The 12232-nt window shown below is 50.0% G+C and overlaps 1 protein-coding gene across 4 annotated transcripts in view; it reads left to right on the top strand.

Annotated features, from left to right (window-relative positions):
- CSMD2 (CUB and Sushi multiple domains 2) overlaps positions 1-12232 on the top strand; it is a gene marked incomplete at its 5' end in the record, with an annotated part of 547039 nt that overhangs the window by 421935 nt on the left and 112872 nt on the right. For all 4 annotated transcript variants that reach the window (XM_080658115.1, XM_080658114.1, XM_080658113.1 and 1 more), the window contains 2 exons: positions 2617-2819; positions 9055-9246. In XM_080658115.1, coding sequence (XP_080514241.1) covers positions 2617-2819; positions 9055-9246 — 395 coding nt within the window. The remainder of the gene's footprint in view (positions 1-2616; positions 2820-9054; positions 9247-12232) is intronic.

Here is a 12232-nt window from a genome sequence, read left to right as displayed (position 1 = left end):
CATGGAGAGCCCTGCCTTGCCTCCTTGGGTTGTCAGGGATTAGCTGATATGTACCAGTAGCTAATATCCCAAGTTCTGCCCTTGGAGAACCAAGGTGTAGGCTCTCCCTTGCACCCCCCACAGCTGGGCCAGTGTCTCAGACACCCACAACAACCCTGCTCTTTAGCACCTCCTTTTTTTAAGTCTTCGTTTTTTAGAGCAGATTTAGGTTCATAGAAAAATTGAGAGGAAGGCACAGAGATTTCCCAGAAACCCACTGCCTTCCCCATTAACATCCCCCACAAGAGTGGGGCATTTATTACAGTTGATGAACCAAATTGACACATCATTATCACCCAAGGCCCATAGTTTACATTGGCGTTTATTTTTGGTGTTGTACATTCTATAGATTAGGACAAATGTATAATCACATATTCACCATTATAGCATCACTAGAGGCCTGATGCACAAAATCCGTGCAAGAGTAGGCCTTCCCCCGGCTGCTGGCACCAGCTTCCCTCTGGCACCCGGGACCTGCACTCCCTTGCAGCCCCGCCTTTGTTTGGAAGGTTATCCGGAAGGATGTCTGGTCTAATTAGCATATTATGCTTTTATTATTATAGGTAAGAGTATTTCCATCTCCCTAAAAATCCTGTGCATTCCACCTTTCTATCCTTCCCGCCCATCCTGTCCCTGGCAACCACTGATCTTTTCATTGTCTCCATAGTTCGGTCTTTTTCAGAGCGTCATAGTTGGAATCATACAGTATGTAGCCTTTTCAGGACGCCTTCTTTCACTTGGCAATATGCATTTAAGTTTCCTTTTCATGGCTTGATAGCTCATTTCTTTTTAGTGCTAAATAGCATTCCATTTTTTGGATGTACCACAGTTTATTCTTTCATTCACTTACTGGAAGACATCTTGATTGGCAGTTATGAATAAAGCATTATAAGCATCCAAGTTAAGTTTTTTGTGTGGACATAGTTTTCAATACATTGGGCTAATGTGGGTGCTGACTTGTATGTTTGGTTTGGTAACAAACTGTCCAGCTGTCTTCCAAAGTGGCTGTGCCATTTCGCATTCCCACCAACAATGAGTGAGAGCCGCTGCTGTTTCTCATCCTCGTCAGCTTTGGGATCCTCGTGTTTCAGAGTATGGCCGTTCTAATAGGTGTGTGGTGGTATCTCGGTGCTGTTTTAACTTGTAGTTCCCTGATGACATAGATGTGAAGCAACTTTTTATATGTTTGCTATTTGTATATCTTCGTTGGCGATGTGTCTGGTGAGACTTTTAATCCATTTTTAATCAGGATGTTTGTTTTTCTTATTGTTGGGTTTTAAGATTTCTTTGTATATTTTAGATAACAGTCCTTTTTCAGGTGTGTCTTTTGCAGATAACTTCTTGTAGTCTGTGGCTTGTCTTCTTATTCCCTTGCCATTGTCTTTCGCAGAGCATAAATTTTTAATTTTAATGCCTTCCAGCTTATCAGTTGGTTTTTCATAGGTCATGTCTTTGGTGTTGTATCGAATAAGTCACACCATACCCGAGGTCATCTAGGCTTTCCCCTATGTTATCTTCCGGGAGTTTTCGTTTTATGCTTTCATTTAGATCTGTGATCCATTTTAATTTATTTTTGTAAAGGGTGGAAGGTCTGTGTCTAGATTCATTTTTCTGCATGTGGATGTCCAGTTGTTCCAGAAGCATTTGTTGAAGAAATTACCTTTGCTCCATTGTGTTGCCTTTGCTCCTTCGTCGAAGATCAATTGACTGTATTTGTGTGGGTCTATTCCTGGGCTCTCTGTTCTGTTCCATTGATCTGTTTTTCTGTTGTTTCACCAATACCACACTGTCTTGATTGCTATAGCTTCATAATAAGTCTTCACATCGGGCCGCGTCAGTCCTCCAACTTCTTTCTTCTTCAATATCGTGTGGCAGTTCCAGGTCTTTCGCCTCTCCATTTGAACTTTAGAATCAGTTTGTCAATATGCACAAAATAACTTGCTGGCATTTGATTGTCTGTTTTCACCTATATCCTTTATCTTGCCTTCTCAGTATCCCCCGTACAACCTAGAATGATATGGATGTGGACTCAGGAGTGGCTCTGGGAGCTGTTGTGTAGAACCGAGGAGGCTGGGGGTTGACCATGGCAACCTGAGGCTCATGATAACAAACAAGATGCTGACCCTAGCCAGTGTTGTTCAGTGGTTACAGCATCAGCCCATGCACCGAAGAGCCATGGGTTTGATTCCCAGTCAAGGGCACATACCTCGGTTGCAGGTTCATTCCCAGCCCCTGTTGGCCCATGTACAGGAGACAACTAGTCGATGTGTCTCTCACATGAATCTTTCTCTCTCCCTCCCTCCCTCCCTTCCATTCTCTCTGAAAATCAATGGAAAAAATATCCTCTGGTGGGGATTAACAATAAAAAAAATGCTCAAAATCTACACCCCTCACCCGTGTTCCCATCACTAATGACAGCAGTGGGAGGAGCAAGCCGTGTGGGAATTCTGAGGATGCTCCCAGACACTGCCTTCTCTCCCTTCCTACGAGCCTTTTAGGTTTCTGACCTTCCCTAACCGGATGCCCTGGACAGAAGCGGCTGGGCCCCACCTGACTGCTGCCTCTTCTCCCGTTCAGGCTCCACTTCCTGGTGTTCGACACGGAGGAGGTCCACGATGTGCTGCGCATCTGGGACGGGCCCGTGGAGAGCGGGGTCCTGCTGAAGGAGCTCAGCGGCTCGGCGCTCCCCAAGGACCTGCACAGCACCTTCAACTCGGTGGTGCTGCAGTTCAGCACCGACTTCTTCACCAGCAAGCAGGGCTTTGCCGTGCAGTTCTCAGGTCTGTGCTAGCCTCCCCCGGCCCCTCTCCACCCGTCCTACCGCCTCGAGCCCTTCCTGCCCTCCAGCTGCCCACTCATGTTAAAGATGCTTACTGAGCATCTGCTGTGTGCCTGGCACAAGATGAGCGCGTGTTCAGATAGCCACGCTGCACTTACTCAGTGCGGGGAGTAGGGGACACAGGCAGGTTAGTAGACACTTATGTACAAACTGATAAACATATGGAGGAGAAATGTAAACTACGATGCTCACCTTGGGGCATCCAGGAAAGTAATGCCCAAGCTCAGACCTGAAGATGAGTAGCAGTTACAGGAGAAAAGACAGTGTTTCCAACAGCGAATAGTCGGCCATGACATGGAGCTGGTCTTGCCACTGAGCGGGATTTTGGAGCCTCTGCGGCCCCCATTTGATGAAAAGGAGAGAAAAGGCACCCTGGGTGTAAAGAGCACTTGCACAGCGCAGAGGCAGGGTAACCTGTTCAGACGCGAGGCTCGTCCCTGGGGCTGAAACACAGGAGCCGGGGCGGGAGGTGGAGGGTGGTTTGGGGTGCGGTTATGGAAGAGCCGATCTGACGTGGCGCACATTCCGGTTCTTAGTCTAGCAAAAGGCTGGAAGCCAAATGTGAGCAATCTAAATTCAATTAATTATGTACTGCCGGAGCCAATTATGGAGGAGCATGACAAAGAGCTGCGAAAGATGGGCAGTGCTCAGACGTCAAGTCCCAATATTAGATAATGTCTATGATTGGCCCTGCCTCTGCCTGTGATGCATCATCTTATCTCCTCTGAAGTGCCTCTCCCGTCACTCATCTCCCTGCACAAGTGACTCTGCCTCGGTCGGTGCTTGCGTTTATTATACAGCAGCTGTCTTCATTACCGTCTCCTTACTCCTCTGTCTGTGTGAGGGGTTTCCATGGTGATTCCGGAGCAAGTCTGCGTGGCACCTGTGCCGTGGCTTTGCCTCCACACTCTCACCAGTCGGGGTGTCAGCTAAGGGTGGTTGGGTATATCCCTGGCACCAGTAGGGCTGTAATGGAGTTATAGACCCTACACCTAGCTCCCTTCTGATCCATCTCCTCTATAGAGATGAGGGTGTGGGGCAGATGAGAGTCTCCAGCATTGAGTTCCTTTGTACTTTTTAATTTGCCCATTTAACACTAATGCAGGCTTCCAGCCCAGTGAGGAATAGCTCCTTGCAAGGTTCATTGAGAGTCTTCTTCCTTGATCATGGCACCCATTCACCCATGGAGAGAGTCCCTGGGGGCCACTGAGTAGCACTGAACTCGTCTGAGATTAGGGTTCCAGCATGAGACAACAAGGGAGTCACTTTAGATAAGCATTTCCCAGCATCTGTTCCCTGGTGTTCAGGGATTATTTATTGGTATTGCAGGAAAAAGAAGTTTGCACACCCGGCCAGTGTGGCTCAATGGTTGAGTGTTGACCTATGAACCAGGAGGTCATGGTTTGATTCCAGGTCAGGGCACATGCCCAGGTTGGGGGCCTGATCCCCAGTAGGGGCCATACAGGAGGCAGCTGATCAGTGAGTTTCTCTCATCAATGTTTCTATCCCTCTTTCCATATTTGAAATCAATAAAAAATATTTTTTTAAATATATGTTAAAAAATGCAGGAACAAGTGCTGCTGGGAAGATCCTTAGGCTGAGGCAGACCTAAAGAGGTTATGTGTATTTTGGAACCTCCCAGGACTCTCGGTGTGCTAATGCAATAAATTCAGGAGATGCCCGTAGGCCACAATTGCCAGACATATTTGGCTGTGGATGACTTTTTTCTAAGCCATCTCAAGTGATTAGCATTTCGTGATACAAACTTTGGAAATTGCTGGAAGAAGCAATCGAAGGGTCTCCCAGCAGTGAAGAGGGTAGAATGCTAAAGAGATGGCTCAGTACACTCTCTGGGAAAAGGAGTAGTATGAATAATTAAATGAGACATGTATTTTCTCTGGCTCTGCCCACACCAATGAGTATAGCTTTTTTTTTAAAAAAAAAAGCCAATAATTGTACCAATGAATTCCCCCACGGATCTGCATTATCTGACTTCCACCGCGTCCTCAGCGGCGCCACGTGGGACAGAGTCCCTGGGCGTCATCTTGTGAGCCGTGCCTTCACCCAGCAGTGCCAGTGCTTTCTTGTACATTGCCCAGCTCCTCGACATACTTTCCTCCTTCAAGGTACATCTCAGAGGCCACTTCTTTCTAATCTCCCCATTCAGAATACACCGCTGTAGACGATGGCACCTTCAGCACTTTACTTCTGTCTCTTCAGCACACTGTCAGTTCCAGACACTCTGCTTTACATTGGAGCTGGCCACCTGCTTGCCACCCCACAGAGAGCTCTACGGGGCTAGGGGCCACCTCGCGCCATCCGACTCCTCCACGGGGCGCACATGCAGCAGGTGCTCACTCACTGCCGCCTGCACAGTTGGCACACGGAGACGTGGACGAATACATGGAGGGTTTTCTCGCACACAAGGGTTTCCTTGGTTGGGCAAGCCACCCTGGGCGTTGCTTAGGTCCGCAGAGAGGGGAGTGGGCAAAGCTAGCCAGCCTGGACTCCAGGAAGGCCAGTGGTCTGGGTGTAACCGAGGTTTGGGAAAGGTTACCTCCCCTGTTGCTGTCATTAGTTAGCAAATATCAGGACTGCTCTCGGGAAGAGAGAGTGGCTCAGCCCATGTTAACTTTATAGTGTGTGTTTGACAGGGGATTTACAGAAATGCCAGGGACGATTAGTGCCCACTCGGCTTTATTAAGTAAACATGACTGTAACACCCAACATCCTATCTGTACCACGTGGGCCCAGCCTTTCCCAGAGGTTGTGCCATTCAGCTCAAATTCAGGAGCATTAAAGCAGGCAATCGAGAACAACAAAAGGTGAGGGGCACGGAGGAGAGGGAGCATAATCACTGCCATCTATTGAGCAGGCGCCACTTTAGGCTCTCCACTACATTCTCCTTCCCATGTTCACACAAACCTTCAGGTCTTATTAATCCATGTTGCAGATGTGGGCTCTGAGGCCCCGAGAAGTTTCTCATGCAAGGTCAATACCCCTGTGTCTGATTCCCAAATCCAGGCTCTTAATCATGACACTCTGTTGCCTCCCATATAAATAATCTTTCTGAGTATGCTCAGAACAGAGAGCTATTTTTCCCCAAGGAATCATTTACATGTGCACAGTGCCCTGGAAAGCCAGAGATGAAAGCCAAGTCTGTTTTTACTGAGCACTGCTGTGTGCTGGGTACTGTTCTAGGCCCTGGGGATACAGTTGGAAGCAAAACAGCCAAGATCTCTGTTCCCATAGAGATAGATGCACACGTGTATACAATTAAGAGGCAAACAAATAAATTAGCCAGGTTATTACAGGTTGTGCTATGAAAAGAACAAAATGGGATCCTATCTAATAAAGAGGGAATATGCTAACTGACCATCACTCTGTCACAAAGATGGCTGCACCCACAGCTGAGGCCAAGTTCCCTTAAGGAGCCTTAACGAGCAATCAGCAGAGACCTGAGGCTACGCCCTCCCCCCACCCCCATGGGGCTTGACAGAGGACCTCAGGCCATGCCCCCGACGCAGCAGGGCTTGACAGGGGATCTCAGGCTGCACCCCACCCGGCAGGGCTTGACAGGGGACCTCAGGCTACACCCTCCACTCAGCAGGGCTTGACAGGGGACCTCAGGCCATACCCCCTGCCCTGGCATCAGGCTGGGGGACCTCAGTCCATGCCCCCCACCCAGTGGGGCTTGATGGGGATCTCAGGCCTCACCCCCTGCCCCGGCCCCAGGCCAGGGGACCTGAGGCCACGACCCCCGCCCGGCAGGGCTTGACGGGAGACCTCAAGGTGCGCTTCCCATCCTGGTGCTGGGAAGGCTACTCCCCCAACCCCAGCACCAGGCCAGGGGACCTGAGGCTGTGCCCCCTGCCTGGTGGGGCTTGACAGGGGACCTTAGGCTGTGCTCCCCACCCAGCGGGGCTTGGCGGGGGACCTCAAGGTGCACCCCCAGTGCTGGGTTGGGGAAACTAAGGCCACGCCCCCTGCCTAGCGGGGCTTGATGGGAGACCTCAGGCCATGCCCCCCACCCAGCAGGGCTTGACAGGGGATCTGAGACTGTGCCCCCCTATCAGGCAGGGCTTGACGGGGGACATCAAGGCACGCCCCCCACCCCATCTGGGGGACCTCAGGCCACGCCGCCTGTCCTGGCACTGGGCCAAGGGACCTGAGGCTACACCCCCTGCCCAGCGGGGCTTGACAAGGGTGGGACTGGCCGGGTCTGGATCTAGCCCAATGGGAAGGGGCAGCCAGGTCTGGGTCTCACGTGATTTTGAGGCACATGTGGGTGGGCGGGGACTTGACTCTGGATCCCCCTTTTAATGTGCATGAATTTCATGCACCAGGCCACTAGTAATGTGATAAAAGTGTTGGAAGCAGGGGTAAAGAATGAGCCCAGAAGAAGAGAATCAAAGAGACCTATCTGAAGAGGTGATATTGGTGCTGAAAGCTGGATGACAGGATGGAGCTGGCATAGGATCTATGGCAAGATCATTCCTGGCAGAAGGACCAGCCTGTGCAAAGACCCTGGGGCAGCTAAAGAAGGGGACTGTGCCTGCTGTGTTGGAAGAAGATTTTACAGCTGTGGCTGGAGCACATGATAGAAGATCACCAATGCGGTTAATGACTAAAACTGAACACAAGCGAAGAATAGGTTTTAAAATGTGATCTGAACAGAGGAGGGCTTCAGATAGGGTAACATATACCAGTAGTCAAACTTTTTCTGTAATGAACCAGAGAGTAAATATGTTAGTCTCTGTGGGCCATATGACATAACAATGCCACTGCCATTCTAGCACATAGACAATATGTCAGCAAATGAGCATGCCTGTGTTCCAATTAAACTTCATTGACAAGAACGGGCACAGAGCCAGATCGGGATGCAGGCCTAGTTTGCTGTATACTGTCTTAGGCGTTGTTAGGTGTCAGGTGTTAGATACTGTAACTCCGGACTCGCCACACAAGCCTAGGTCTTATACTTAGTGATATGCGTGTGAACTGTTGCCCTGGGCTGGCGCTTCTTGGACTTTTCCACTGAAGTCTCTGAATAGCAGAAGGGAGTGGATGCCTATTTTCAGAAGATCCAAAAGGGTGTAGGAAGCAAAAATCTCTTTGCAGCTTCATGGTTTTGCTTAAAAACGAGTATGAATTTTACATCCTACTCCATAATAAATTCACTTGTTTTAGTATAAAAGTTATTTTCCCCAAAATTTTAAAGAAAAACTGACCCTCCAAATAAATGAATGTTATTGATCCTGTGGCCCCCAAAACCTCTTGTCCCCGGGTCCTGCCGACCCGTCTGTGAATGATGACATAGTGGGAACTGTGGCGGCAGCTGGCTTGTTGCAGCTGCCTCAGAATCCTTTCTCCGGACTTCTGTGTACACCATTTCCTTTGGTGCACTTTCTCATGCTTCATTCATTCACTCACTCATTCGTTAATTCATTTATTCCTCCCTTCCGTCATTCATTGGGTATTCACTTAAAACATCTGCTTTGTGTTACACTAGCTTAGGTATTAAGACTACACGCAGCTCCCAAATTCCTGGGTTTTTTGAATTTTTAATACATCTCAATTACTTATTCTTGTTTTGACCTCTGCTTTGTTACAAACATTGGGTTTATCTTTAGTTCCAGTCTGATGAGTCTTTGGTTGTTTGCCACGCAAGAGAGAATATGGGTTTCACCCGCCTGAGTAATTCCCAGCATCTTCACAGCCACTGCTCAGCGCTCGGGCAGCCGACCCCCAGACTCCTTTGCAGCCCCTGCTGATTGAATTTGGAGTTTATACTTAATTATCTTGTCACTCCCTTATACAGATCATGTTACCTACATTAGACAAGATTGCAAAGCTTAGCTCTATAACAGCTCGTATCGGTAAATCAAGCTGAACTCAGTCCTACAATCATAGCAGCGCCATCATGCTCAACTCAGTTTCTCAGGACAGGGTGACAGGGATGGTGAAGAAGTTGGGAGAATGGGTGGCAGTGGCAGTGGTGGCAGAGGGAGTGGAAGTAATGGGGGTGAGAACGGAGATGGTAGCACTATTGGGAGGTGTCGAAGATGATGCAGGGGCCCAGCTGACGGACGTGGTGATGTCAGTGAGGGGAGTGCATGGGGAGCCTCATGTGGCTGACACCTAGGCAACCCACCTCCTCTTCTGTTTTCTTGTCCCAGTGTCCACAGCCACGTCCTGCAATGACCCTGGGGTCCCACAGAACGGGAGCCGGAGTGGTGACAGTTGGGAAGCTGGCGACTCCACGGTGTTCCAGTGTGACCCCGGCTACGCCCTGCAGGGCAGCGCAGAGATCAGCTGCGTGAAGATCGAGAACAGATTCTTCTGGCAGCCCAGCCCGCCAACATGCATAGGTACAGAACAGCATAGCGCAAGCCCTGCCCCCCTGGCCTCAGCACGTGGGCGCTCCAGACCCCCTGTCCACATACATGGCTGCTGCACCTTGAGTCTGGCCAGGAGACTCAGAACAGCCCAAAGTTGCAGAAAATCCCCACACACAAACCACATTCTTCACTCTCCAAAATGGTCCCAAAGGTTCCTAAGCCAGGTGTGTCTCTCCCTTTTCTCCTGGCCCAGGATGTATAGGTTGGAAGGGGACAATGGTCATGTCGGGTAGTAGGTCAGCAGATTCTGAAATGGCTCTTCTATTACCCACAGCTCTAGAAGGTCACCCCCAGGCTTGGGTGTGAAGGAAGGAACCCTGCTCCTCCTCCTCCCAAGGTCAATGTTGGTCACCTGGGTGTCGGTTCTCCGGATCTGCCCTAAGTCTTAAAATATCCCCATTGGATGGAGGACAAATTGGAGGCTCTGAGACATGTCCAAGGTCATGCAGCTATTTATAGGGGTTGGGCTGGAATAATCCTGCTCCCTAGCATAGCAACTGGAGACTAGAAGGAGGAGGGAGCTTGGAGGGAGAGGGGAGCAGGAAAGAAGGAGAGAGAGACAAACATTCCGATGTTCACTTCCACTCGGCCCTTTTACTCAGGCAAGGTACTGAACATGTTTCCGTGTCAGCAGTGAGTGCTAGAGGGGAACCAGTAGCCACTGAGCCCTACTGTGTGCCAGCCCCATACTGGACATTTATTTCTACAACCTCGTTTAGCTTTCCCGGCAGCTCTCCATAATGAGTGCCATTCCCTCATTTTACAGTTGAGGAAACTGAAACTTGGACACATTTGGATATCTTGTCCCAAATCACAGAGCCAGGACATGGCAGAGCCAACCCTGAAACCCCGATCCCTCTGGATACAGAGCCTTGCGGTTTCCTGCCGCACAGCACACACTGACGCCCCTGCTGGAGACGGGCTCCAGGGACTTCCGGAGACGTGTACCCCGCAGTGCCCACCCGGCAGGGCCCTGCCTCTCTCCACACGGCTCAATCCCCGCATCTGAGGTCTGGCTTTGCGGGCCATCTCTGAGGCCTGGCATTGAAGACCCCTGGATCCTCTCCCTCAATGGTAACTGGTAGTCCTCTGAGTAGGTGACGGAGCATGTGCGTGTGCTGTGGACAGGAGGGCGAGATCCGGGTTCCAGACCAGCTCAGTTCTCAACTACATGTCGTGACTGTCGCAAAGCGTGTGGGATAGTGAAGGAGACAGATCCACATTATTTCCTTGCTCTGCCATTTGCTAGTTCAGTGGCCATGGGAAGGTTACTTTGACTCTCTGAGCCTCCGTTTCCTCATCTGTAAAGTGAAAGAAAATAGACTTCCTCCTAGCATTGTGGGGTGAACTCACAACTAACCCGAATCTCAGGAAATACTAATTTCTCTCCCTCCCTCCTCCCTTCCTCTGCCCTTCCTCCTTTCCCAGTTTCCTTCTTTCGAGCTTTCGGAATCACTTCCCTCCCTGAACCAGAGTTCCATCTGGCCCGGGGCATTCTGTCTGGTAAGGCCGTGGAGGGAATCACATGACTTCCAAGGCCCCTCTGATTCAGCATCCTTCATGGCAGGGATTCCGTAGGCTTATCTTGCAGAAAAGCAGGTCCTGAGACAAGACCATCCCAGGTGGAGAAGAAGGGCTACCCTGCATGAAGCTGATGGCAGTAAATGGGCAGCGAGCAGGGCAAAGCGGGAAACTCAGCTCTCGTTACCCATTCCTGTGCCCTATGGCCTGGGGAATGCCTCTTAGGCAACAAAGTGGAAGTCTTTGCCTCTCTCTCAAACAGCCCGGCCCTCCCAGTGACAAGCCCCTAGTTTCCAGCTCCCTTGGCCGTCTGCCAGGATTGGCCTGGCTGGCCTTAGCATCTCTTCATTACAGGGAGGAAGCCAAGGAAGAAAACAAGTATTTGTTGAGAGTCATCCCCATGGTAGGCGCTGGGCTGGACAATGTGGCCACGTGATCGCAAATAGAATCACCATGTAGACTCAGGTTCTGGGTTCCAACTAGCCAGGTTCCAGTCCGGCTTCACCACAACAAGCTTTGTGGCCTTGGATAAATCACTTCATCTCCCTGTGCCTCGCTTTCCGCCCCTGAAATGGGGAGAGTAAAAGTACCTATTTCACAGGGTTGTTTTGAGGATTAAATAAGATAATGCTGTAAAGCTCATAGTAACTACAACATACAGTAGAAGCCATTACCATCATCGTTCTTTTCAGTTTGTTTTATAGACCAGGAAATGGGGGTTCAGAGAGATATGATAACGTGCCCAAACTCACAGTAAGGGGCATAGTCAAAAATTGAACCTGGGACTGTGTCACTTCAAAATTGATGGCCTTTGTCACAACTCTCATACCTCAGTGCAGCCTGCCCACTTCTCAGCACTCCGGGAATGATCTGCCCAATTTAGGGGTTAGCCGAAGAAAAACAGGCGGTTTCAGAAATGCCTAGATTCACCCCATCTGTGGACAGTGAGGTCTTGCCTTGTTAAATGCGGTTTTACTCTGGTCTGTCCCATTCATCTAACCATTTTCTCTAGAGAAGGCTCAGTGGAGGGGGAGCGCGGGAGATACAAGGCAGACCTGACTGAGGAAGAATCCTCACTCACAGAAGCTCTTGTGCCTGGGCCCTGGGCCCTGCAGGCCCATGGGGAGGGACGCCCCTCCCTTCTCCCATGGCCATCAGCAGTTCTGAGGTGGTAGAGCCAGTTGATGGACTCTGGAGCCAGACATGCGTGGATTTGAGTCTCAGAGTGACTCTGGGCGTGTGACAAGCTCTCTGAGCCTCAGTTCCTCCTTTCTAACTCAGGAAGGATAGTCCATAGCTCACTGAGTTTCTTTGGGACATAAATGAGATAAGGCAACTAAAATGCTATAGCTCATGCCTGACATTTAATAGGTGCCCACTTGAGTGTTTCTGGTACTCAAGTTGGTGTTTGAGATATATTTCCCATGGAAAAAAA

Source organism: Plecotus auritus (genome assembly GCF_963455305.1).
Source record: "Plecotus auritus genome assembly, chromosome: 2".
Lineage (NCBI taxonomy): Eukaryota > Metazoa > Chordata > Mammalia > Chiroptera > Vespertilionidae > Plecotus > Plecotus auritus.
The sequence above is the reverse complement of the archived record's forward strand: the minus strand, read 5'-3'. Positions and strand labels throughout refer to the sequence as shown.